The sequence below is a fragment of the Colius striatus genome, chromosome 4, assembly GCF_028858725.1.
Source record: "Colius striatus isolate bColStr4 chromosome 4, bColStr4.1.hap1, whole genome shotgun sequence".
NCBI classification, from domain to species: Eukaryota; Metazoa; Chordata; class Aves; order Coliiformes; family Coliidae; genus Colius; species Colius striatus.
In genome coordinates this window covers 84,495,490-84,523,429 of record NC_084762.1, presented here as the reverse complement: position 1 = coordinate 84,523,429, position 27,940 = coordinate 84,495,490, and the positions used below count along the sequence as shown (strand labels likewise).

The window sequence follows — 27,940 nt, the reverse complement described above, 5'->3', positions numbered from 1 at the left end:
GTCAGCTGTTCTGGCTGTGGTCAGATTGATTGTGCCCACCCACAGCTATTGGTGAAGGTGGGGGAAGGAATGCTGGAGGGACAGCCCTGATGCTGTGCGAGCAGTAGTCATAACATTGATATCAACAGTAAGCACAGCACTGTAAGAGCTGCTGTGGAAAATCACTACCATCCCAGACTCACTACAGTCTCCATCCCTTATTCCATACCATTTATGTCATGCTCAGACAAATCATCTTAACAACCCATATACATTCTTATATACTCTCATTAACCACTACCCCCACTCTTCAACAGACAAACATCATTCTTGTATTCCCTCTTGCATCTTGCATCCAACAAACAAACAATATTCTTGTATCTTTCATCCTCTGTAGATGTTCACTGGAGCAGACCATAACTTAGGTCTCATCCATCAAGATGGATATCCAGACCAGGGGAAACAGTGTGTTCAGTGTTGGGCACCAGCACTGGCTTGGTTTGTCCACTTGTCTGGTTTCTTGCGAAGTTTATACCTCATCGCCTGCAACAGACAACTCACATAACAGGTCATTTTTCCCCCAGGGTTAAATCTCCTTGAGGTACCCATCGAGTTTCCCCATCCTTTCTCATCACCCACCAAGTACACCCAGGCCCCTGAGCAAAGACAATCCCACGAATGGGTTTGCCCTTTCCCATGGGAGGTGCAACCCATACTGCCTTCCCCAGCCATTTCCCTGGGTGCACTACAGGGATCTTATCTACTCCCACAATATGTAGGGATTTTATTTGGGCAGGACCAGGACAGTTAGTTGAACCTCTGCTGTTAACCAGCCAAGTGGCTTCTGCTAAATTTTTATCCCACTGCTTCCATGTCCCATTGCCGAGTGCTCTCAACATGGTCTTTAGTAATCTGTTATATCTTTCAGTCTTTCCAGAGGCTTGTGGGTGATAGGGGATGTGTTATATCCACTCAATGCCATGTTTCTTTGCCCAGGAGTTTATGAGATTACTTAAAAAATGAGTCCCATTGTCAGATTCAATTCTTTCTGGAGTACTGTGTTGCCATAAAAATTGCCTCTCAAGGCCCAAGACAGTATTTCAGGCAGTGGCATGGTTTACAGGGTATGTTTCCAACCAACTGGTAGTTGCTTCCACCATGGTGAGTATTTAACACTTGCCTTGATGTATTCATGGTAGTGGTCCAACATAGTCAATTTGCCAGGCCTCACCATATTGAAAACCCAGGCATCAGCCTCTGTTCCAGGGAGACTTGATTCGTGTGGCTGGAGCCTGCAGCTTGTTCTACCTGGTTTGGTACAGTAGACAAAGCCCAACATGCTGTCAGATGAGAGTATTCAAAACAAACAAACAAACAAATCTTTCTTGACCTCAGGAAGCTGAGACTTCTTCAGGTGACATTAAATATCAAGAGAGGACTGAGTGCTCTCCAGTACGTATTTGCAAAGCATGGACAAAGTGTCATATCTGACAGGCCTCTAAGGTCCATCTGGATGGTACATGGAGGGTGGCACTTTTTATCACTGCTCACAGAACATGAGTGCAGAATCACTGTTTAAGTGACAGTATCAGAGTTTTATGCTGAATCACGTGTTTAACTGCACAGACCACTGTGTGAGACAGAGGATTATTCCAAAAGGTTAATAACATTAGTAGTGTAAGTTGTATTTGACCTCTAGAAACAGACACTTGACGGGAGCACTGAAGATATTTTAATAGCCATATCACTGCTATGTCTTCCAGTCACAGTGAGGAAAAACCACTCACTAAAGCACAGGCAGATGTGCTTAGGGGATGCCACTTCAGCCATGATGCTCCTTTAAGTCAGTTCATAACATCACAGAATCACAAAACAGTTTGAGTTAGAACAGACCCTAAAGATCATATAGTTCCAACCTCCCTGTCATGGGCAGAGACACCTTCCACTAGACCAGGTTGCTCAAATATAACACAACAGCTCTGAATTTCCCTCCGTAGGAAGCTGCCATCCTCCACTGACTATGAAAAGATCTTGGAAAAACCATCCAGCCTTCACACACACTCTCCTCCTGCCCTGACATGCTGTTCACAGCCTGAGAGGATCAGAGCCACAATGAGTGCCTGGAGCCCACACTGGGGACAGGGGGTGGCAAGGCTCACAGCTCTCCCTGACAGATGAACGTGGAAGTTTATGCTGCTTCTCATAGCATTGTTTCTGTGCCTGTGTCTACCCGTAGAGTTTCCTTTTCCCCTGGCCACCAACGGAACAACTTTCCCCTACCAGAAGCCAGACAGTCAATATCACTTCAGACTGCTGCAAGCAGCAGCAGGAAAAGCTGAACTCTGCATCAGGGCACATTAGTGTTGCCAAATCTCTGTTGATTCACTGATAGCTTTGATATGTCATCCACCCCTGTGACTGTAAGTGAAAAGACCCCTTCATTGTCAAGGCTTCAGTCTTACAAGAGGCATGAAAGAGCAGTGCCTTTGAAATCTGCTCTCATAGCCGGAACCGAAAACAACATTTTCAGTAAAAGATTAGGAGAGCAAGTTTAATCAGCAGGCTCTGCAGATTGTCATTACTCACAGGTTTGCCCTGCTATCAGCACGTACACTCAAATGCACGTTTGCAAAAGGCCCATGGCATGGCTGCTCTTTTCAAATCATGCAGGAAAGCAAAAACTATTTGGCTTGTGTTTGTCTGTGATGATGTCTTGCCTTCTTTGTGTGCAAGCTACTGAGGATCATTAGTTATTTGTAAGCAGGCTTTCTCCCTTCAGGTTTGCTTCCAGCTCCTCCATGCAACAGTACCAGACAGTTTCACACACTCTGAATGCCTTGCATAACACAGGACAAAAATCTCCAGCAAGTAAGTGACCGCCTGACCATCCAGTAACCCAAACAGCTCAGCTGTCATCAGCTGCAATCCAGTATCCTACTGAGACCACATGCTGAGAAAATCCATGAAGGCCAGGGAGCTCCACAAAGTGGGACCTGCACCCTTCCAACAGCCTAACGGTATATCCCAGGCAAGAAAAATATGGGCAAATTCAAGCTCCTGGGGCAGCAGTTGATTGTTCATGTTGTCACATAAGATGTTGCTACAGACAGTTGTGCTGGGTCCCATCTTGAGATGCACTTTACATAGATGTAACATCTGCATATCATAGACAGCAGCAGCCAGCTGGGAAGTACACAGCAGCCCAGAAGTGTTAGATTCGGTCCTGAATTTCAGCAACTTTTGATGGAAAATGTATAACTCAGTTACCACTCTGATGTGGGACTTACAGAGAAAGGAACAAGAGATACCTATGCCCTTTGATTTCTAGCAGATTTCCATAAAACACAGGCAGAAAACAGGCCTCCAAGTTGTATGAGTGCAGCTGCAACCCTTGAGATCTCCTGGGACAGCTGTACTCTGATGTCTGCAGGATAGTGACTGATCTCTCACTGAGCTGGTAATGGTAGGGAGAGGCTGTCAGTTTAATGGTATCCACTTTTCTAACCAATGATCTGCAACATGAATCGTGTTCTTGGGAAGCGAGGCAGAGGCAACATAATTATTTAGGGAAAGGGCAAGTTTGGGTGAACTGTTTGGTAAGTACCAGCAAGAGGCAAAAGCACACCCTGAAAATGAATACAATAAGCACCTTAGAGTGTCCAGATCCCTGTGTCTTCATTCCCATGTGGCAGCTGAAGGTGACTGCAGTGCCTCAGTTGGCAGTGCTGTTGGGACGACAGTCCCAAACATCAGGCTGGCAGAGGCCAGGGCAATGCTGCAAGCAGGCTGTGACCAGCTGCAACTTGGCAGTAGGGCGATGAACAAAGGCAACTACCTCCAACCAGTCATAGGGGGCTTCTAAAAATCGCTGTGCTACTGGGTGTAAAAAGCAGTATTCTGTCCAGTTTCTCCATCTGAAGGTGGCTGGGAATGTATCCCTGTGTATGCCCCCATCCCCCTCCTCCTGTGAGCAGCCAGCTGGAGGTGAGAGCCCTGACATCCTCCCCAGGTGAGAAAACTGGTGCACTTCAGGGATGGTTGGGCTCTCCAGACTGGTCAGGATCAGCTCTGCCAGGAGCTTGGCAGCAGTGAAACAGCATGGATGAACATGTGCCAGCCTTGAGCTGCCTGGCTCTGGTCAGTTTAGTTTACTAGCAGAGTCATTGTTTGTAGATCTATCCTTCAGATCCATGTGCTCTTTGTTTTATGTGGTGTTATCTATGGATCCTACACAGACCATTATGCTGCTATTTAAAAATAACATTGAGTCGTTCTAAACTGGGCTCTCACTACTGTCACATTAGACTATAGGCATGCGATTAAGTCACTTCTCTTAAATTAGACTTCACAAAAGAAACCTCTAACTGATCCACTTTTACCTCTACTCCATGCTGGTTACACATTAAAACTCATTACTTCAATCCATCCTGAAAGGCATTTTTGCTGACAATCGCAGTCTATTCTAGTCAAGAGCTCTGGACACATCCAAGTGTGCATGACTTGTTTCTAGTCTGAACCTGCCTGCTATTAACTTCTAACTGTTGCTTCGAGTTATGGCTTTCTCTGCTGTATGAAAGAGAAATTGTTGGAAAGCTTAAATTCTGCAAGAGTGATTTCATTTTAAAGACCAGTGGTTTTCTCCAGATCCTGTAAAGCTTCACTTCTAAATAACCTTGGATTCAAATGCCCAGAACACTGGCAGCCTCTAAAATGATTCTGTATATAGTGAAAATAACCAAAGTTTTAGGCCTGTCTGCATTCAGTCTTCATGAGCTTCAAACTGCCCATGACATTTATATTAAAATCTGCAAGTGGATTCTCAGTTGTCATATAATAACTTAGGATGTGATTCCACTTTTGCTTACACCCATATCAGTTCCTGTAATTCTCCTACTTTTAGCAGAATCTGCTATGTGTGGAAATACATCTGGAACACACCTGACATATCAGTTCAGTTGTTGGTAGTTTCATGGGTTTTGGGGATGGAAGGAACTGCTAGATCACTTGGTCTGATATTTCTGTTATGGAAGCCTTTTCAGTTATTCTTGTACTAGGTCAAATAAATTGCACCAAACTAAAATGCAGCTTCCAAAAAAGCATCCAGAGGATTTCAAAACATAGGAATGAATCCACCACTCCCTTTCATTGTTCAGACAACTAGTAAAGAAATCTCACTAGCAAATTGTCTAGCTCAAAAGAAGTCTACCTTCTACTTTTAGCTTTTCATTGTTATGTGAAAAAGATGCCTACTATCTTTCATTTTCTTACTATGAAGACAACTGTACATTGCAAACAGTTTGCTGCTTGCTTTTCTTTCAATGAGCTCTGCACAGTAGCTGATCTGCAATAAAAGAGTGTGTATAAATTCTGATGTTAGAGAAGATGCAAGACAAGAGACCTTCATCTTGGATGGACTCAGTCACCTCAGCTTCACTGAGGGACCATCTCTGTTCACATTTTCATGGCAGCAATGCTACTGAGGACAATGTTTAGGGCAGTCCTGCTGCCAGCTATGACTGGCTGTTCATTTCCACCTGAAGACATCCCCATTCTTGTCACCCTGGATGGCCAGTTCATACATACACATAGGAAATGGTTTTCATGCTTTGAGGCTGTCTTCCACGCAGAGTAGTACTGCAAACTTGGCTGGCTCAAGAGAGGGAGCAGGCTGACATGTCTGTATGTGTGTGTGGTGTGTGTTAGGGGTTGAAAATTGACACATCTAAGGGTGATAGGAAGGAAGAGACAGGGGAAATGCATGTGGAGACATCCCCTCAGGATAAAAGCAAGCACTCAGTAGTTGCTGGAGGGTGGCTAACGTGACACCAATTTGCCATCTAATTTGCTCTGTGGTAATCAGTTTATTTAACCATAGCCTATGTCAGACTTATCCCAAAATATATTTTGTCTGATCTCTGTCCAACAAACCCCTTACCTCATCAGAAAATGAAGTGAAGATTGTTCATTAAGACTATTCTCCTACCACTGGTGATCATCTGTGCCTGTGGACAGTGACAGCCAAGAAGTCTCTCTTCCCTATTACTTATAATTATAAATCCCAATCAGAAAACAGGATTGTTTGATAATGGTAACCATGTAGACATAACATATAAATGTAGATTATATACTTCCAATGAAACATATCTGCATCTGTTTTCTATAGCACTGCATGGATTGGCATTAATCATATCCTCCTAGTTTTAATTCCTTCCTGGTAGGCGAATCAAGCTTCAGCAACCTACTTTACCCCCCTTGCTCTGACAGCACGATCACACAACTTGAGCTATGGCTGAGAAGGAAGTAACTGTGGACATGAGAGACTCACCACTCCCATTATGTCATTCTCTAAAACAAAGTTTCAGTGTGATTTAAGTGCTGTTATTGCTGCCCCTGTAATACAAGCAGTGCGTAAAGATTTGTGCCTCACCAGACTGTCTCCCTGTTCAAACCTAAAGAGCGTGGGATTAAGCCAATGTGACATGGTGTAATTCCAGAGAAATACATAGTCCTCAGTAGAGGAGATATGCAGCCTCCAAATTTAAACTATTAAGAGCTGAAATACCAAAACAAACAAACAAACAAGAAATAATAGTTCATTTTTAACAAATGTTCATCTGAAAAAGTTCATTTTAACAGAAGCCTGATGCAAGACAAGGCAAAAAAGTGGCCAGTGAGCTCAAGAGAGTCTGGCAGCAACAGAGGCACAGCTTTGGGAGTAGCCATGGGCAAGGATGGACTTTGGACATCGATGTTACAACTTAATCCCCTCTTGCCTCTGGTAGCACAAGAGAAAGCCTTATACCAGGAAAGTATGCTTTAGGACTTTCACAGACATTGAGGACTCAGTTACGTGTATGATAGTAGTAGAGATTGGTGATAGATCTTTCCTGGCTAAACGACAAACGATCATCATGTCATAAACCTGTTTTACATGAAATATTTGGGTAGTAGGAAGGCTGGGGTGGACATAGGCTTCAGTAGCTCTCTTGACACCCTTCTGCCTTCTGGCCCTGCCTGGGGCAAGGCACTACAATTTGCCCCTTGCCTGAAGAGGGATGTGCTAAGTCCTATAGCAAGAGATTGTGTAACACAGATCATTTGGAGGTAGTTGGAGTGTGGGAACAGTGTTGCTTAGGCCTAAAACTTGCTTAGCCAAGTTGTACTTTAAAGAACAGCCTAAGTCATCATAAACCACATTGCTGCCAAAAGCATTGTCCTGCCTTCTCCCTGTCTAAGTTACTTTTCTTACTCCTTTCGCTGCTAACTCTCCCCAAACATTTATTTTCTAATCTAGGACAGTTCTCTGTCATAGGGAAAGAAATAGTGAGGAGATAGGAGAGAAATGTCCAAAGCAGGAAGAGACAGCTGCTTTCCCTGTCACTGCCAGGTTAAAACTGACACAAAACTCTGGCTTAAACTAGAAGCAAACTTGTCATTAGAGGCACATCAATTACTGAAGGAGCTGGGCTTCGAGGAACATTCTAAAGCCACTGTTCATAGAATCATAGAATGGTAGGGGTTGGAAGGGACCTCTAGAGATCATCTAGTCCAACCACCCTGCAGAAGCAGGGTCACCTAGATCAGGTCACATAGGAACATGTCCAGGCAGGTCTTGGAGACCTCCAAGGAAGGAGCCTCCACAACCCCTCTGGGCAGCCTGTGCCAGGGCTCCCTCACCTGAACAGTGAAATAGTTTTTTCTTATGTTTAAGTGGAACTTTTTGTGTTCCAGCTTCATCCCATTACCTCTTGTCCTGTTGCTAGCTACTACAGAAAAAAGGGATGTCCCAACCTCCTGACACCACCCTTTAGATGTTCCTTCCGATGGTGACTGGGCATACCTAAAAAAATCTGAGCACTTCCCCAAGGTACCCAAAAAAATCTCCAGTTTAGGTAACTAACGTTTTTTAACTACTTATTAGGCATGAGAAGACCCCCGAGCACTGCAAAGTTTTCCCACGCCAGAAGGTAACGACTAGCAATAACTCATAGAGGAGTCACTGTCGCGTTTCCCAACGGTGTCTGAACACGGTCTCCTTTGTGGGCTCGACGCCTCCGAGCAGCGACCTTTGCGGTGCTTGAGAAAACAGCCCGGGAAGGAATGAGGAGCTCATTCCCGCATCCTCCCGCGGGGGTCCCCGCCCCGGCCGCAGCACCCGCCCGCACAGGCCCCGCTCCGGCGGCGCAGCCCCGCTCCGAGTGTCATCGGGCTCCGCGTTGCTCCGCTCACTTCAAGAGTGCCACCTAGTGCCTTTTCTGCATCATTTCAAGGGGAAACGGGGGCTCGAAAACGGGGAAATCCGCCTCAGAGGCAGAGTCACAGCGGGCAGGAGCCCGTCCGTGCGAGTGAAAGCTGCTGGCAGGCGGCGGGGTGGGCTGTTAACTCCTGGTGTCCCTGGCTAACTGCAAACGATCGAAAGAGCACACAGTGAACACTTCTGGTTGAAACAAACAAACAAAACTATTATATAAAAGGTACCTCAATTTTCCAGTTCTTAAATCGTCTAACGTGTTCCCTGGCTTGTACTAACGTGAGTGGTGTGGGTATTAATGCCAGTGGGACCTTCCTTGGGTATTTACTACAGCAACTGTTTCCGACAGTGAATGGGTAAAGTAGAATTGGAAACTGCAAAGTTCATCCATTCATAGAGGCAATTCCCTTATTAATAAAAACCAGCAGCAGCAAAAAAAACTGTCGCAGGCGAATAGTGCCTGTGGGAGGGACGAGTCCCACACCCCAAGCCCACAGAGTGGAGTGGGGTAAGTGGGGGTTTCCCCCTAACTGCGGGGCATGAACTGGAAATCAGGTGGTGGCAACATTGGCTTATTACATTTCTCTGCAAAAATTGTAAGTTAGCTAATTGATTCCTGTCGCTGATCTTGGCTGAGATCATTTCAATGGGCAGGGTTGGTTTCTTTCTTTTTTTTTTTTTCCCTCCTTACAGGAGTTCCCTCCCCTCCTTCTTCCCATCCTCCGCCTATTAAAACAACTCAAGTCTCACTTGTTAAAAGACCCCATAACGTGGAGGAGGCAGAAAAGCAGCAGCAGCAGCAGGAAAGAGAAAGACGTCTGGAAAATATTACCCGTTTGCTGCTGCTGCTGCTGCTGCTGAGAAACCTCATTGAAACAGTTACTCGGTCAGCAAGGCATCACCAAAGAGACTTTATCTGATGCTGTACATCTCAAACTTTCAGACGCTGCCTTGCAACTTCTCCTGGCTCCTGGCTAGCCGGGTCTGAAATAAGATCTTCAGCTTCGACCACGAGCAACTAACTCCTAATTTATTACTTCTAACTTTTTTAATTATTATTATTATTATTATTTGAAAAAATCCCACAATTTTGAGCTAGAAACTGAATCAGAGAAAGACAAATACATGGTAATTGCGAAAACACGTGGGAGAAAATGAGTAGGACTGAATAGCCTTAAACGATTTTTTAATTATTATTTTCATTTAAAAACAATTTTTATTTCTGAGTGTCTCAATAAGTCCCTGAAAAGTGCGATTTGATATTTTACCTCAAACTTGGAAACTGTTCATCGGGAGCAACGGTACGTGAGACCACACAGCTGGCTGGAGCCCCTCTATGACCAAAGGACAGAAGGACAAACAAGGTAGGTGATTTATGATTACGCTTCTGTCATCTGAAGAGCAAAAGACCCTCTCCTCCCACTCCCATTACTCAAGGGAGGGAAGCTGAAACAGATCCCCAAGATACGAGTGGGGCTCTGGGAGGATCTTACCAGCTCTACGCTACACCTATTTCAGCAATGAATAGGACTGTAGTGAGGATGAATGAGGTTTTCAGCTTCAACCCCTCCTCCGTGTAATCCGTTTAAGATACTGCTGAGCTCTAAGATTTGCAAAATAAATATTAAAAAAAACCCAAAAACCAAACCTAAAATTAAAATAAAACCAAGCAGTAGGTCAGGCAGCTGCTCGCCGAGCCCAGCGGGGGAAGGAGACCTGCTCTCAGCCCAGGCTGGCGTGTCCCCGGCCGTTCCCTGCCTCTTCATCCAGGGCCGGGAGGGGGGACGTGACGGGAGCGGAGGGAGGGATGGGGCTGCAGACAGGCAGGCGCGGAGGCGGCCGGGGGAGGAGGGCTGGAGTCCCGCCTCGGCGCGAAGAAGCCAACGCGACCGAGCGGCCGCGGCGCCGGCGATGCCGAGAGGGCGGCTTCCCCAGGGAGAGATGGGAGAGGAGGGGTGCGGTGGGGCGGGAGCTGCGGGGCCGTCCGCGAGCGTCCCGCGCCGCACGCCGGCGCCCGCCCCGCCCCGCCCGGCAGCTCGGCAGTGAGATCCCGACCGGCGACTGGCAGGGTTCCCGGCCGAAGGGGAGTCACGCCGAGGGGAGAGCGGGCGGCAGCCGCAGGGGCGAAGGCGGCTCCGGCGCTGCCCCGAACGCCCCCGCCCCGCGGGACCCGGCCGCCCGCAGCGCTCCCGCCCGCCCGGACACTACCGCGGCGCGGCCCCCGCCCCCCGTGACGTGGCGGCGCGGGGGATCCCCGCCGCCGTGACGCGCCGGCGCCGCCCCCATTGGCCGCGGCGCCGCGCCGGGGTTCCCCCGGAGGAGCGGCCCCGCGGAGGCAGCGGCGGCAGCCGAGATGCCCGCGCGGCAGCTCGGTGTGCGGCCCGCGGGACCCCCAGCGGCCCCGCACCTGCTCCCGCGTCAGTCGGCGCCTCTCGGGCACGGCCGCTGGCCAGCTCCTCTAGAGGCTCGCCAGACTCCGTTGCAGGGGCGAGCTTAAGAGAATTGACCCCATTTCCCTGCTCCGAGAGAAGACCTCAGAATACCACAACAAACACTCCTGGAGGGCGTTGTCCAGCCCCTTCTTCGGGGCCTGCGGTGGCCCCATGCGTCCCAAGACATGGCTGCTCCTCCCTGTTAGCTTATGGATCGTTTTTCCATAGGCAGACGGGCGCTTTTTCCCCAGCACACGCTGGGTGTTAACAGGCGTGCCGTGGGGCTTCAGGGACTGGGTAGATCATTTGATTTGAGGGTAATGGCGTGAAATGTGTTTCTCTCTTGCTGAAAAAACACTCAAAATCCAGCCCCCACCAAAGTTAGAAGAGTTGCTGGTGTAGATAAAGCTAGGATCTTGTTTCACACCGGGAAATCAATCTTATCCTACATATGAGTGCTGAAAATCCTGGGAAGAGGTTTTCCTGGTAGGAAGAGCAGCTCTAGAGGATTCAGTGGTTTCCCATGCTAGTTCACTCACAACAGACTCAGCCATTCATATTTATAGTGTGTAAGCAGATTTGCTTCATTTGTTACTATTCAAGATTAGTGTATAAAGCAGCAAATTGCTCCTTCATTCTGTGTGATGGGACTTGAGTAAGTCAAACAAGATATGACCTATGCTTTATAAACAAATTACAAGATAATGAGCTATGAATGCCAATAAACATTTATTTACTGGATTAAGGCATCGAGTAGTCAGTTTTGTGCCCAAAGCATCCATGGGACTTGATAAACAGCAACCAGAAAAACATTTCTAAACTAGACTTTTGTTTAACCTCAATCCAAAACATCTGGGTACAGATATGATTTACTTCATGATCTATTTCTTGGAGCACTTGGGGTGTTTTAGGAGTGCAATTTATTTGCTTTTTCTTTTTGTTAATTCAACAATGAGTGTATCATTGTCTGCATTAGGGACAAATCCAACCAGCAGCTGTAGAATTCATTCCACATTGGTTACTCAAACCTGTAAGAGACTAAACTTGGTCACTTTAGTGGGGAATGTACATTAAGCAGACAGGAGATTTTTGATTTGCTGATCAAAGCCTGTGCATGCAGGTACAGTTTGCCATCATTATTAATCCAAGTCTTTATTTTAAACCTAACCCCAGAGTTAATTTTAGTCTTATGTGGGTCCTTTTCAGAAGATCAATGGCATGACAAAATCTGGAAGTGATAAATAACCAAAAGCACCAGAGAGGGTAACTCTGCTGTAGTAAAGATGTACAGATGTAACATAACTTTTCGGTTTCCTCTCTGCAGGCTGTAAAATAGCAGAGGGAGTCTGGACAGCTATTTTATGCTTGTAATTAATGTGTACCTGGAATGAGTTGTACTTCAAAGATAAATGATTTGTTTTGTCACCAAAATAAGGGTAATAACAAATATAAATATTAGCTGAAAAGTTGTAACCCTCAGACACCGTTTGTGTGTCCAGATAGATTATATGTGTTTAAGGCCATGGACAGTATGTGTCAGCCTATGTCCATGCACACACACACGTATGCTCACACATGCACTCAGATATGCTTATGTCATTGAAGCAGCACCTCTGTTGAAGCCAATGCTGCTATCCTCACAAGTAAAGAGGGTTTTTTTAAGGCTTATAAAAGGTAATATTCTCCCTTTGATTTTAAGCAAAACAGCCCTTGGTAGCTATATGTACTTATACCCATGTCTGTCAGCTCTTATGTTGCCAGCCTCACTGATCTAATCCACATCCTGTGGAGTGAGACTTTCGTATTTGTTACAGACACCCTTAGTGACTACACCTTCAAGTGAATATAGGCAGGGAAAATGGGAAGTGGTGCTTTGGATGAACAGTTAATGGAACTGGAGAACTGCTGGGTCCTGTATCACACCAGAAAGAGTAACACTACAAATATCGGTAACCTAAGCTTTAGGAAGGGTTTTGTAGACCTCTGAGAACGTCTTGCATGATCATGATTCCCATTTTACAGGTGAGAAAGCTGAGACAGAGAGAGGTAAATTCACTTACCTGAGGTCACCCAGGAGGTAAATGACAAACACTAGGAACAAAATTGAAATTGGCTGGGTCCTGGTCCACTCTTAAGATTCCCTAATGCAAGAAATGCAGTGGCTAAACAGTGACTTCAATGACTCCCTTCAAAAGGGAGATTATAACAAATCTGTCATATGCATTCATACATTTTTATCCTGAGTATCTCAAAAATAGCAGCTTTGTGGAGAAAGATTTTATTTTTTGACACCTGCCCTACAGAGCTGCAAGATAAATTATCCACTGATTTCCCTCTTCAGCAAAATACTTAAGCACACACTTATCTTTAATCACATAGTTACATGCTTTGCTGAATCCAAAGCCTCAGCAATAATGTTCAGAGGACCATGATTAGTAGACATTCAAGAATCTGGATTCCATACAGGCATGTAAAACATGAGACATTTTCAAAGGTTTTCAGTGTTTAGCACTTCTGGTTGCAACAAAGATTTGCAGACAAGTCTGATGTGCAAATCTCCGATGTGACATTTGTTTGTATTATCAATTTATTTTGAATCAGGAGTGTGCTATTGAAGCCAATGCTACAAATACTACCCCACTCCCCCCAGCCAAACTGCTTGGGCTTGTACTGTAAACTGATCACTGGGCATACAAACTGGATACCTCTTGAATGAAACTAACTGCAGGATGTACCCCTAGAGCACACTATTCAGACCCTAATGGGTTTCCAATCCATGGGGTGTGACTGAACTGAGTCCAGAGTAAAAGATGAAGATGTTGGAGGATGTTGTTAGGCCCTCAGCACCAAGTATTCCTCTTTGCAGATCTGTTTGCTTTTTGCTGATGTGGCCATAGCCCTAGATATCTAAAGAGAACCACAGCTCTTTTCAACCTTTTGAGATGAAGGAGACAAAATAAGCACACGTGACTAAACCTGTACTGTTGTCCTGCACAAATATTGACTTTTGCAATGCAAGGGTTTTTTAGAAATGTCTTCAGATGTTTGGAATTAATAAGCGCTAATTCTTTCAAACAGCCTTCCAAATCATTACCTTTTATGTATGAACTTCCTGTGTCTCTCCCTCTTCCTTTTTAATCTTCTGGGGAAAAGCTAGCCAAAAGTACCACATGGCAATATGTTTGAGTGGTGTACATGAGAGATGACTTCTGAAATAGATGATGTAGTGAGCTGCATCCCATGTGTTGCAAGCAAATCTAACTTCAATTTGGCTTCCTGTCAGTCACTGGTTCTGTGTCCTTTAGCAGCAAATGCTAGGGACCACCTGATTGCTTCCTTACTGCTCATAGGAGCTACACAGTGACTGGTACATGATAAGTGAACAGCCTGCAGATAATATTGATGTGTTCAGACACCAATTAATATAGATTTACTGGATATATATTTGCCTTTATTCTTGTTCTATTAATGTTTTAATAACAAGTTCAGCTTTTATTTTCTCTCTGTCTCCTGATGTTCTGAAGGGATGAACTATCTCTGGGTCCTGTTATTCTTAGGGATGCATGAAAGCTGATTTTCAATAACCACAGGGACAGATTGTGCTATATGATTTTGGAGGGAGAACCTGCCTGGACATGTTCCTGTGCAACCTGATCTAGGTGGATCTGCTCTAGCAGGGGGAGTTGGACTGCAAGATCTTTAGAGGTCCTTTCCAACCCTTACCATCCTATGATTCTGTGAAAAGGAGTGCTTTACAGTAGGTCAGCAATGTTCTTTGTTGAGTGAACACATAGTCCAAAGCAGGACATGAGAACCAGCTGAATTTCAGTCATGTGTCTAGATCTTATTAAAGTTTGTTCTGTGTACCATAACTATAGTTAATGCTAGCCTAAATATTTTTCATAATAAAGAGAACTCAAGCATATTTTGCTATGTTCTTCTAATTTGTGATCTAAAGGCATTTACTCAGTCCGAGAAAGATGTGTGATCTGTAGTGTTAATACACCAGTCACTCTATGTACAATGTAAGAATTAATCAACTTTTTGTTAAAATGATTTTTTTAATGAAATCCTGCTGAATGGCAGCACAGCCTTCTGGGGAATCAGCCAGTCCTCCCAGTTTGGTGTCATCAGGGAACTTGCTGAGGGTACACTCTGTCCCCTCATCCAGGTCGTTGATGAAGATGTTGAACAAGACTGGCCCCAGAACCCATCCCTGTGGAACTCCACTGGCCACAGGCCTCCAACTCGACTCTGTTCCATTGATCACCACCCCCTGGGCTCTGTCATTCAGCCAGCTCTTGATCCACCTCGCTGTCCACTCATCCAATACACACTGCTTGAGCTTTCTGATGAGGATGTTATGGGAGACAGTGTCAAAGCCTTGCTGAAGTCAAGGTAGATGACATCTGCTGCTCTCCCCTCATCTAGCCAGTCGGTTATGCACTCATAGAAGGATATCAGGTTGGTCAAACAGGATTTCCCCTTGGTGAATCCATGTTGACTCCCCCTGATAACCATCTTTTCCTTCATATGTTTAGTGACTACATTGGTCACATTGGACTACATCAAGGTCTCTTCCAACCCTTAAGATCCTGTGATTCTGTGATTTCTATCAGTGCTAAATAGCTTTCAGTCTTAAAAAAAAATAATGACAAAGAACATTGCTTGTACTATCTTCCTCCTCCTGCTTTATCGAACTAGTTAAAAACCTGCCCAGAAAGTGCAAGATCCAGTTTTAATTCCAGACACAGTAAGATAACTCACCAACTCACCTTCTCAAAAGGTGAGGAGCCATGTCCCTTTCCTCACTGCAACACACCCACCTGGATGAGTTCCCTTGTGACCTACTCTAGGTGGTCCTGCTCTGGCAGAGGGTTTGGACTAGATGACATTTCAAGATCCTTTCCAGCCCTTGAGATTCTGTGGTTCTGTGAACACTTGTTCTCATGTAGCAGCAGTTGTATATGTATACAGAAGTCACCTGCAGTTCTCTTTGTTTATCCAGGAGTGTGGACTGGGTGCAGGTCTGATGTGTGTCAAGCACCTGACCTCTAGCCTAAGCAATGCTTTTTTTTTTTTCCTCTTTCTAAGTGCTGCAGTGCTTATTTCCCAGGACAAACTTACCAGATTAAATCCCTTGAGGAAGTGAAGACCCATTTGGCTGAGACATAAATGCTCAGCTGTGGTGCTAGTACGAGCTGTGTACAGCACCCCCTGCCAATTAGTGAGCAGGGCTGTAGTGATGGCAGCTTTGAGTATAGACAATTACATTTTTCTCAAAGAGTATTGCTAGTTGAGTCACTATGAATTAAATGACTGAAAAAGGACTCTGATGTTGGAAGTTAACATGGGTGCTTGTCCTTGAACTAGGCATTTGACAATCTTACTGTTAAATACAATACTGTGGATAAGTTCTCTGATAATGCTTGAGTCTGGCTTCGTGTGGTAAATTCAGGAAACTTCAGGAATGCGTTTTGGCTGATGTCTCACTAGGGATGTCCTTTCACATTTCAGGCAGGGCTAGATACTCATATCTGTCCTTAAAAATCTCTGGTGCAGTTATTCCCTGCCCTCAGTGCTAGTAGTTGACTCAGCAGTTCAATTTTGATCCCAGACTTTTAATAGCGTCATTTCCTTTTAACTTCTTGGCTCAATTATTGGAGAAGGGTGGAGAGGTTTTGGCTTCTTTGCCATTGTTTGGGCACGTTGAAGTTGATAAAGATCAGTTCTGCTGGGCAAGTTATCAATAGCTCACGTGCTAAAGTTTGAGAATATTGAGCAACTTTTTCCAGACTTTCCCTGAGATTCAGTTAGTTAAAAGACTATACATAAAAACCTCAATTACATATACAAAGGGGAAAGTTTCTTTGATGAAAGCCAGGAATTTAGATCAAAACACAGTTTATTTTCCCAAGGTTGACAGTGAAAGGATAGAAGAAAAATGCTATTTTATTAAGACCAGAAATGCATTTCTTTATCTTAAAAGAATGGTGAGTTTTTTTGCAAGGGAGGGAAGCTGTGTTATAATGACAAGATCAGAGAATTCATTTGTTTTTTTCTCCCTTTGTGCGGAAACATTTCATAGGAGAGGAAAAGCAGTAACAAATTAATATAAAAGAAGCCTAGTATGGTATACAGTCAGTCAGATGTAAACACTCCAGATCTTACTCTAAATTCTGTGAACTCTACCCATACAAGTGGTCCATTGATTTCAGTCATATAGTTCTTAATGTAAGCAGACTTTGCCCCATACTCACTAATAGGAATATTCTATTTCTGGTAAGAGAAGTATTGGACCCCAAATGAGAAAGCAGAGTACAACTGCACCATTAATGAAACATTTACCTTGATGTTTTTGACCTCTTGCGTGCTTGAGGGATTAATAAACACAGGCTATTTGACTTCAAGGTAATCTAGAGAGGATCCATTACTTAATCTGTTTTCTAAAGCAAGTCTATTTTGGGCAGCAAGTTTTAATTTACCTATAGTGATGTTAAGCGTAAGCTGTCTTGTATTAGGCTTCTCTGTGACCCCTGTTGTGGAAGACTTTCAGACAGGCCAGAGCAGGGACAGTGGTGGGTGATTACAGCACCTGTCAGAGCCCAGCCATAAGTATTCAAGGAAGTCCTAGAGATAGGGTCCAATTTCTTTAACAGTGTCTCCAAATATACATTTAAGAGGCTTCCTCCTGTCTTGAAATTTAAGACCCTAAATAGCCAGTGGAAAAAAGCATAGTCTTCATAACCTCAGACTTCATGCTCGCCTGGTTTATTTTTATTTTGTAAGTGATTCTCTGTTGACCTTTTTGTTTGCAAGCCAGTAACTTTTCAGACAGAAATGTAATTGACAGCAGCTATGCTGCTGCAGCTTGGTAGTATTATTTCAAGAAAGAGTTAAAGGCATATATGATGTAAGGAAGTGCTGTTCCAGTTTCAGCTTTGGCCAACAGATGGTGAAACAAACATGATCAGCAGAAGAGCAAGATGATAGCAGCAGGGAAAATATGAATAATAGTAAGAAACCACAAATATTAAGTCCATTACTGTGAGAGGCCCTAATTCAGCAAAATTTTCAAGCATGAGTTTCAGATTCATTGATTTGCAATGTGCTTGCTGGTTTAGCCTTAAACAAACATTATCTGGTTTGTGTCCTTAGCATCAAACACATTAATTGACATAAAACATTGTCTTAATTTTCCTGCAATTCTGAGAAAACTGTTGCATAAAATAGTTAAAGTGATTGTCAACAAAAAGCAGTTAGGTGGCAATATATTCTGCCTGTCTTGCCTACCTATATTGTTTGTCTCAAGAATACCAGAGAACCCTCCATGCCAGCCAGCTGCTTTGTGGTCTTAGGTTAGGTTTTACAGTCAGGTAACCTAGACATGCAGAAAGGGTCAGAATCAGCTGATGTTCTAATGAATTTCTGAGTCCGGGGTGGAGTCTTGGCTCTGTTAAACTAATGTGTACTTTTGCCACAGACTTAACCTCAGTCAAGCCTTAGCCTTATACACACATGCTTACACGTGCATATGTACACAAATATATGAGTAATATGTTTTTGCAGTGGTGTTGAGAAGACCTTTTAAAGCAGATGTCTAATGATATAAATATAAATTATAAATGTAGTCAGACATCTGTTTAAAAAATTATAAATACATTCAAACATCTGTTTTAAGAATGTCTTTCCAATATTTTTGCAAATATCTAAGTACGTGACAGAAACAATTCAGGGAGGGATGCAGTCGTGACATGGATGGGGGATGAGAAGGGGCTGCCCAGACATTCAGCTGTTCCACCTGCTTGTGACCATATGAAGTGAGTGTTGGTCCAAAAACCCCTTCTCTGACCTCCCCAGGGTAATATGGCAGAACATCTCATTCAGCAAGCCCAAGCTGACAAATAAGATCATGACACAGACAAGACCTTCTGTGAGGACATTACAAACAGTAGAAAATGTCTCTGGTACATAAGTGTATTCGAGTCATAAAAAGTACTGCACAGAGATGTTGAGCAAGGTGATGCAGTCAGTCCGTGACACAGATAGAAGTGCAGGGTGTACCTTTGATGCTGAGCTCTTTGTTTTAACCATGCACACTTCTTCTGAGGCCTTCTATCAGCAGGCAGTGGCTCTGCTAATGCTTTCCATGCTTCTTTGCAGATGTATTGTGAGAGGTTTATATGTATCCTGAGAATACTTGGAACCACACTCTTCGGGGTGTCCCTCCTGCTGGGAATCACCGCTGCTTACATTGTGGGCTATCAGTTCATCCAAACAGACAACTACTACTTCTCCTTTGGACTCTATGGTGCTATCCTGGCATCACATCTTATCATCCAAAGCCTGTTTGCCTTCCTAGAGCACAGGAAAATGAAGCGGTCACTAGAGACTCCAATCAAGCTGAACAAAACAGTTGCCCTTTGTATTGCTGCCTATCAAGAGGATCCTGACTACTTAAGAAAATGTTTACTTTCTGTGAAAAGGTTGACCTACCCTGGAATTAAAGTTGTTATGGTCATTGATGGGAACTCTGAAGACGACGTTTACATGATGGACATTTTTACTGAAATCATGGGTAGGGACAAATCTGCCACTTATATCTGGAGTAATAACTTCCACGACAAAGGTCCAGGTGAGACAGAGGAGTCTCACAGAGAGAGCATGCAACACGTATCTCAGCTGGTCCTGTCCAACAAAAGTGTTTGCATCATGCAGAAATGGGGTGGAAAAAGAGAAGTAATGTACACTGCATTCAAAGCACTGGGGAGAAGCGTAGATTATGTACAGGTAGGTATTAGAGCACCAGGTCAGTGCCAATTCAAACACACTTTGAAAGAAAGCAGCTTTTGTATATTTTGTGCAGCATGTTAGAGGCCATCCTAGTCCTTGATGAACACAGTGCTCCTTTCAGTCTGTTTGAAAACAGCTTGACCGTTAAAGGCGTACTTTGCTACCTTTTAAAACAGTTAGTCTATATGTGAATACATTAAATCTGTGCACCAGCTACTGGAGAAATCTGAAATCCTCCCCCAGACTTCAGTACTGCCTCCTCATCCAAATAGTTTTGCTTCAGACAAAGCCAGTGGGCTCCTGAAGACCCCATTTCTGCTTCTGTAGGTCAAGATCCCAGGTAAGGTTTTGTTTTGTGAGGTTGTTAGCAGCCCCATATGCAAGCAGACAGGTATTTGACGGCACTAGGGAGTGTCTTGGAGCAGTGGCAGAGCCTGTAAAAAAGATGGGGATATATTAAAGGCTTTGAAGGCCGTGTGGAGTGTTCAATAAATAGGTCAATGTGCAGCCTTGAAAGAAAGATTTCTTCAGCTAAAGCCTGAAGGAGCTTTTGCTTCATCACTTACAGCTGCATTACCTCACTCACCACGACTTGGCCTTTAAAGCCCTTATGACACTATTCACTTAAAAATGAATTAGGCTGGGTCCTCTCTCCCTGTTTCCAAAGCAGCAGAGACACATTTCTTTCCAGCTGCCTTGGATCCTGTGAAAGATTTTCTATGTTTTTGCCTTACACATGGAAGCACTCCTCACTCCTGCAAGCAGCCCTTCTTACTGCGGGAACGGGGAGAGGTCGTGTGTGGAGGAGAGCGGGTGGGACCAGGAGCTCTGGCTAGACACTGAGGATCCCTCCTTATCGATTGAGGCCAGCAAGGCTCATTTGACTTGTCTCACTGCATGTAAGATGATCTTCATAATTAGCTGCCCTCAGCCCTTCCCACCTTCTCCTGACCTCAGAGAAACCAACAGTCTCTTCCAGTGAGGCAGGAGCTCCCCACGAGATGCTCTCTGCTGACTTGAGGCAGCTGCATGGCCGAACCCTCTGTGTTTCTGGGGTCTGTGCCCAGCCTTGTGCAAGTGTGTGTTTATGCTCAACACAGCATCCCTGAGCACAGTGTCCCAGGCATGCAGAGAGGCTGCTGGTAGCTGAGCTGAGAGCAACGAGTCCTCCATGCACAGGAAGGACAGAAACTGAAGAGTGCTGAGGACTGCTCTGTTATTGGAGGTGGGAGAGTAAGGCAAAGATTTAAAATCTGTTCCCTACTACTTCCAAAACTGAAACTGATTTATTCTCTGAAACAATGGGCTAAAGCTCTCTGTTGTCTGCACTTTGATTCTGTGCTGCGAGGGACTATGATGGGATAAAAGTGCTGGTTTTCTGTATTAGTATGGTTTTATAATCACTTCACATAGAAGTATCAGATTGCAGAGAGAGAAGACAGAGAGGAAACAAATTCATTGCAAGTTTCCTCTGTGAGTCCAGCTCTTGCATTGGTTCAGAGAACCTGGAAAAAGTGTTTCTATTTCAACAGTCATAGCATAAACTGAGAAAATGGATAAGGTATTTCTGGTCTTTCAGTCAATTAACACTGCTGATCTGTCTCAGAGGTCCTAATGAATGTGTCAGGCTGTAATGCTGCTGTAAGCAGCCACCAAAGGCTGCAGTAGTGATTGATGCCACAGTCATATCTGTAATAGAAGTGCAGCACCTTGGTAGCCCTGGCTACTGAACAGTCATGATGCAATGCAGCTGAAATGTGGCTCTGTTTTATGAATTAATGAAGGTGGAGATATTTCAAATGTTTTTCTTGGGGCTACCCAGGATAAATTAAACAGGCCTGACATTTTAAAGGCTGAGCAATTAACACTGATGATCAAGCACTGAACAAAGCAGACCAGTCAGCACCAGTATCCATCCCTGAAATTGTGGGCCTTATGGTTCTTAAAACACCTTGAAGTTATGGGCAGGCAATCACAGTCAGACCAATTCAGGTAACAAGCTATTGCTCGCTCATTAGTAGCATCTCATTAAATATCTGAAACTGCTGTGAAGGCTTATTTCCTTCCTGGAGGAGGTTAGGAGGGTGCAAACAACCAGGTGGAGGAGTTAAACTGGCAGGTATCATCCATGCAGAGCTGGTCAGGGCAGCCAGGGTGCAATTTGTCTTGGCTTGTTGAAGCTACCTGTGTGGACACTCCAACTCAGCCTGAACTTCTCAGAGCAGCGTGGATAAACCACCACCAGTTACAATGAGCATCTGAACAGCTCACTGAAGGTCGAGTGTCTCTTTCATGCAACTCTGTGACCCAAGGCAGTAATTTCTAGGTCACTTAGCCCTTATGTAGAAAGACAGCAAATAGCTTCTTGGGGTGTGCTGGCCACCCTTGGCTGGGCAGACTTTGGTGTGTTTAACTGGAATTCCCAAGGATCTGTCTTTCTCTAGGCACATACTCTTTTCACCTGCAAAAACCTCCTCCAGATGAAAATGAATGGCATGTCAGGGTTGCCCTAGAAACCCAGATATGTTCACTGTGCTGGCATGCCTGGGACATATGTTGGTAACTTGTAAACAAATCCAATGTTTTCAGGGTTCCTCATCTCATATTGGGGATTTTACTCATGGGGAGATCTTTCTGCTATAGATAAATATGATGGGGTGAAGGCTGCTCAGCTGCATGGAGGGAAAGCAGAGAGGCTAGGGAGGGAGCTGATCTCAGCCCACCATTCATGGTTACAAGAAATGGTATGAGCATCTCTGGCTGGGTCCTGGGTACTCAGCAAATTACAGATTCCCTGTGCAAAATGCTCAGCAACAGGTCAGTCGAGGAAGCCCCAGATAAAAATACAGAATCCCTTCCCTTCTTCAGTGGAATCGTTTTGCTCCCTTTGTGTCACCAAGTGCTGTCGCTATTGACAGTTTTCCACCAAATTTGTAAGTACACCTTGGTCAAGTTAGAAAGGTGCTCCTCAGCATGAGTTCTTTGAGGAGAGGAGCTGGATGCATCAGGTTATTAGAAGCTGGAGGTGCTTGTGTTTTTTCTCCTAGTGAAAATATGAGAGCTTTCATCACCTTTCACCTCTCACCTCCCTCCAAGTGAGCTTTAAGGGGAGCATGTTGCCAGCCACTCAGCTGCATCCCAAGCTATGCTGCTCAGCTATCCCGGCTAAAATTTCTGCTTGAGTCTGGTCCATAGCAGAGCCCCAAAATGCTCTCCTCCCCTTGCTAGACAAGACATGAGGGTTTCCACTCCTGCAGTGAAAGAGCTTAAGGTGAATGGAAAGGTTGCACAGAAGGACTGCAAAATTAAGGTACTCAGAATGAAACCTCACCAGAATCTGACTTAAGCTGTTTTTCATGCAGAGCTACAGGCTTTTGCCCCTACTGTCCCCATCTGAAATCACAGGACTGTAGTCATGAGGATAAACTGGAAGCAATATGAGAATTTTGTAGGGCAGAATTCAGTTAGCCAGAGGGGTGTTTTGGGGACAGCCTCCTCTGCTATAGTTTCTAAGTGTCTGCAAAATAAGTTTACATGTGATGAGGGCACTGCATTCAGCAGCAGCTGTGACGAGGAGGCACCCACTTGTTTGAACAGGCTGCAACCCATGTTCTCCTCTGAGCAAATGAGAGCAATGCCAGCTGACTCGCAGACTGGCCAGCCTGTCTGAGCCCTCCTCCTACTCTCCAGGGGAAAGCCAATTCCTAATGTACACAACGTTTAGTTGACTAGGAGTGTTTGTATGGCTGAAACGCCTTGTGTGTGTCATCTATTTCTGCCCTGGTCTCCTGGAATACTGCACTTGGGGACTTGCTCCTTCTGGCCTTACGTGTTTTTAATAAGAATGCCAGAGGAAAATAGCAAATAATTTCTGTATATCAAATGTCAAATCTCTGCACTACTAATAACACACCATGCATCTAAAATTAATTTATTTTTTTTACTCTGGAATCCAAAATACATTGCATGAATTGCTAAAGCCTTCTGCAAGTGAAACAACTATTAGGTTTCTTCCCAGACTCCTAGCTGACTTTTTCTTTTCTTATAACAAGTGTCTGGAATTTAACTCCTCGCTCCTTGCCTCATATGGCAGTGAGATACATTTGCCTGGGGTGCTCCAACCATGCAGCTGATGCAGGAAAATCCTCTGTTAGGACTCAACAGGAGTCTGCCACACATCCACAAGATTTGCCTTGCGCTGCGGTGCCCCATCTCTGAAAGCATGTGTTATTTGAAGAAGTCAGCCCAGTGTGCCAGTAAAACAAATACAGATGATACAGAAGAGAATTGTTGACACTCACAGACCTAAAAAGCACCATGTTCAACACCATTCCTTGCTGCTTGATACAAATGGCCTTTAACAGAGGTATCAATGCAGACTAAAAAGTGAGATCTAATTGCATTCAAGAGAATATGCATTTAGAGTCACTACAGTCACCCACATGGTTTTTACTTTCTCCTTTAGTGTATTCCTTAACCCATTTTTGTTCTTGTTTTATCTTGCTTGTAGGTCTGTGACTCAGATACAATGCTTGATCCAGCCTCATCAGTGGAGATGGTCAAGGTTTTAGAAGAAGATCCAATGGTTGGAGGAGTTGGAGGTGATGTGCAAGTGAGTACGACAATTTTGATATTAACAGAGGAATTTCAGCAACTGTTTGCACTGCACCAGATTTCTCTACCTGGAATAGTGTTGGATATACTGTGATACCATTATAGAGGCTTTTAGAATACCTTAACCTTTCTGTCTGTTGAAACTCTTAGTCTTGGATGTGATCCCCATGTGGTTTAAGCACCCATAGGAAGCCAACAAATAGTATTCTGCCCTGTATACCTAATAAGTGGGGCACTGGCATTGTCAGGACTGTTGTGACATCTTTGGGTCTCTGGTTATAACTGCTTGCTCAGAGTACCAAAGAAAAACTATAGGGGAGCAGGGAATTGAGAACAAGTCTCCCAAAGCCAAGTCCAGCACCCCAGGCACTTCAGTTATGTTACTACTGGCATCCAAGATTGTAAGGAATAAAAGCCCTTTTGAAATTGACTGCTCTATACACTCTGTGTACTGTTGTGTTTCCTCTGCATCTCTATCAGGCAAGACAATGGAAAGCTCCCAAGTCAGCTCAGCTCCACTTCTGTTAGATTTTCCAATGTTGCCAAGTTTGGCTGACAACTACAGCAAAAGGCTGTTCCATCCTTTTTAAACATACAATTGGTTCTGCTGCAATTTCTAAAGAAAAATGCATACGAATATTTCAATTGGCCTTGGGATCAGTCCCCTGTACTGAGTTGGGCTTTTTGTGTGAGACAGAGGAGAAGGGTACATCTATATGGGCAAGCACTGACTAATGAACGCCCTGGTAGTCAGAAGCATTTCAAGCATGTGTCTCAAGTCCAGAAATTACAATTCCCACAGAAGCCTGAATATTTCTACAGCTCTGGACTGACCACAAACCAGGCATCATGCTCACTCTGCACGTGACATGCCAGGCATGTGTGAGTACAACTGGAGGGTGACAGTAGAGGTTCAGGTAGGACAATGAAGGTTCATAAGCATCTGCAGAGAGAGATGGGAAGGACATGTCTTCTCTGTGAGGAAAAGTGGCAGACTGAAAGCTTTAATGTTGGGTTTTTTACTCAATTCACTTTCCAGCATGCACCAAATACATTTCAGCCAGCCTTGAACCTATGCTTGAGCCTTGCTTCTTCTAAAATGTTCTGGAATTGAACTGAAACAGAGACAAGATTGGCCCTTGGCCTTCAAACCTGACAGAAATTAGGACTGTCAGAGCAAAAGACCAATTTTTCTAGTCACAAGGAAATGCTTCCTAGTTGTAGAAGGATAGATTCCCCTGAAAATCCCCATGTTGAGAAGATCATCAGTGCAGAACCGACGCAGCCACTCAGCTACACACTTCCTTGCTCACATTTGCCAGCTGGGTGTGTATGCTGAGAACTTGGATATGATGACGTGGACTTGGGCATCTGAACATGCTTACACCTCAGTTGAGTGTTCAGACTCCTAGCTTCACTCTGAGCTTCAGGTGAGCTTTTAAGGATACAGAAGAGAAAGACTGAGAGCTTTATGTAGTCCAAAGCAAGACTACTGGAGTAATACAATATGTCTTGGAGCAACTTAATAGAACTGGTACTGCAAAGACAGAACGGGTTATTCTTCAGAGGGTCTAATGTCAGATATGGGGATACATTCGAGGGTCAAACCTGGAGGGCTAGCCTTATGATACCAAAAATGTAGGCCAAGGACCATGTGTTTATCATTTTCATGCTCTGGCATAGCTTTAGAAAGTCCAGAACAAGTCCTGTGAGACCCAAAGATGTGTGTAGAGGACACACAAGCAGGAGGGCACGTCTGGGACTCCACCATTTCCTCTCAAGTCCTTTACTGGGGTTGAAGAGAAAGGAAAAACAACCCAAAAAAGAAATTTCTTGGTGGAGAATAGGAAAGTTTGTAAGGAAAAAGACAATATTTCGGTGGAACAGACTTTTGAAGGCTTCTTCTCACCCTTCCTGGACTGTATAGGTAATTCCTGGATTCATAGCGAGCCGAACACAGGAGTGAGGTTCCCCATATATTTCAACTAATGATGCTGTGGTCTCTGCAAATTCAATAAGGATTGATCCAATGTGTGTATTTTCCATCTCAAGAGCTCCTCTAAAATAAAAACATTTTTATTTTGCAGATTTTGAACAAATATGATTCCTGGATCTCGTTTCTGAGCAGCGTGAGATACTGGATGGCATTTAACATAGAAAGAGCCTGTCAGTCCTATTTCGGCTGTGTACAGTGCATCAGCGGACCTCTTGGAATGTACAGAAACTCTTTACTCCATGAATTTGTGGAAGACTGGTACAATCAAGAATTTATGGGCTCGCAGTGCAGCTTTGGAGATGACAGGCATCTAACTAACAGAGTGCTAAGTCTGGGCTATGCAACAAAATACACAGCTAGATCCAAGTGCCTTACCGAAACACCGATAGAGTATCTCAGGTGGCTGAATCAGCAGACCCGCTGGAGTAAATCCTACTTTAGAGAGTGGCTTTATAATGCAATGTGGTTCCACAAGCACCATTTGTGGATGACCTATGAAGCTGTAATCACTGGATTCTTTCCTTTCTTCCTTATCGCCACAGTCATTCAGCTCTTCTACAGGGGAAAAATCTGGAACATCCTCCTCTTCTTGTTGACAGTTCAGTTAGTGGGCCTGATAAAGTCCTCCTTTGCCAGCTTCCTTAGGGGCAACGTTGTCATGGTTTTCATGTCACTCTACTCAGTGTTGTACATGTCAAGTTTACTGCCAGCAAAGATGTTTGCTATTGCCACGATAAACAAAGCAGGGTGGGGCACATCAGGAAGAAAAACCATTGTAGTTAATTTTATAGGACTCATTCCAGTCTCCATTTGGTTTACAATCCTCCTAGGCGGCGTAATTTTCACTATCTACAAGGAATCAAAAAAGCCATTTTCTGAATCAAAACAGACAGTTCTCATCATTGGCACAATACTCTATGCATGTTACTGGATTATGCTTTTGACTTTGTACGTGGTTCTTATCACCAAATGTGGCAGGCGGAAGAAAGAGCAACACTATGACATGGTGCTAGATGTATGATGTTTCCATGGGGAGTTACCCAGAGAGTTGTAAAGGAACCCAACGACCTTGTAGTATCTGTGGCATCACACGAATATTGCCAAGGGAAATGGATCACTGCTGCTGGGAATAGGACATTTGTATTCCTCTGGGTTCATTTTCATCCTGCCAAAGTAAGAAAAGAAAAGAAAAAAAAAACAACATAAAAAATGGTTCTTTTTCCAAGGGGGGGAAGATACAAACCACACAATTTCGACCTGTTCACAGGAGAAATGGGAGAACTTCTATGTTTATGCACTTTTCCATTGTGCATATGCCTGACAGTGTTATGTTCTATATACCTCACTGGTCATGCTTATGTGTGTGGACAGGAAAGAAAGGAGTTTGGAGAATCGGGAAAAGGATCGTACAACCCCCCGCAACCTAATTTATGAACTTCTCTTTTTTTTATAGTTCTGTTCATAGGAAGGGTCTGTTGTGTTAGGCTGCCAAATGTAATGCCAAAGGTAAATTTTAAGAGGCCATTGGCTGAGCTGTATTTTTATATTATTGTATTATTTGTGTGTGTGTATTTTTAAACCAACTTTTTTTTTTAAATCACATATTTTATATTTTACTATCTGCCAAAAAAAGCTGCCTCCCCAACATTTTGTTCTTTAGTCTTTTTTAATACATTTAGGGAAGAAAAAAAATCATACTTTCTCCCCCCAAATTTGTGCTCAATTGATGTTGTTCACAACAGAAAGAATAAAAAGTCTCTCTGCATTTTTGCAACTGATGAATGGTTATTTCTGTGAAAAGAAAACTCTTTGAATGTGCTCTTTGAAGACATTAATTAGGAAAGGCCCAACAGTAATGTTTTGTAATACATACAT

General features: G+C 44.1%; 1 protein-coding gene and 1 long non-coding RNA gene across 2 annotated transcripts; one reads left to right on the top strand and one right to left on the bottom strand.

Moving 5' to 3' along the window:
- Positions 1 to 1,243: 1,243 nt before the first annotated feature.
- On the bottom strand, positions 1,244 to 9,801 carry LOC133625310 (uncharacterized). Its single transcript, XR_009818629.1, has 3 exons — positions 9,724 to 9,801; positions 9,499 to 9,564; positions 1,244 to 1,287 (listed from the first exon to the last, which is right to left on the bottom strand). It is a non-coding gene; the product is annotated as an uncharacterized LOC133625310 (long non-coding RNA).
- On the top strand, positions 9,006 to 27,703 carry HAS2 (hyaluronan synthase 2). Its single transcript, XM_061995151.1, has 4 exons — positions 9,006 to 9,594; positions 18,826 to 19,452; positions 23,966 to 24,067; positions 26,157 to 27,703. The coding sequence occupies exons 2-4, from the start codon at positions 18,826 to 18,828 to the stop codon at positions 27,084 to 27,086; spliced, it is 1,659 nt and encodes a 552-aa protein (XP_061851135.1). The 5' UTR covers positions 9,006 to 9,594; the 3' UTR covers positions 27,087 to 27,703.
- The last annotated feature ends 237 nt before the right edge of the window (positions 27,704 to 27,940 follow it).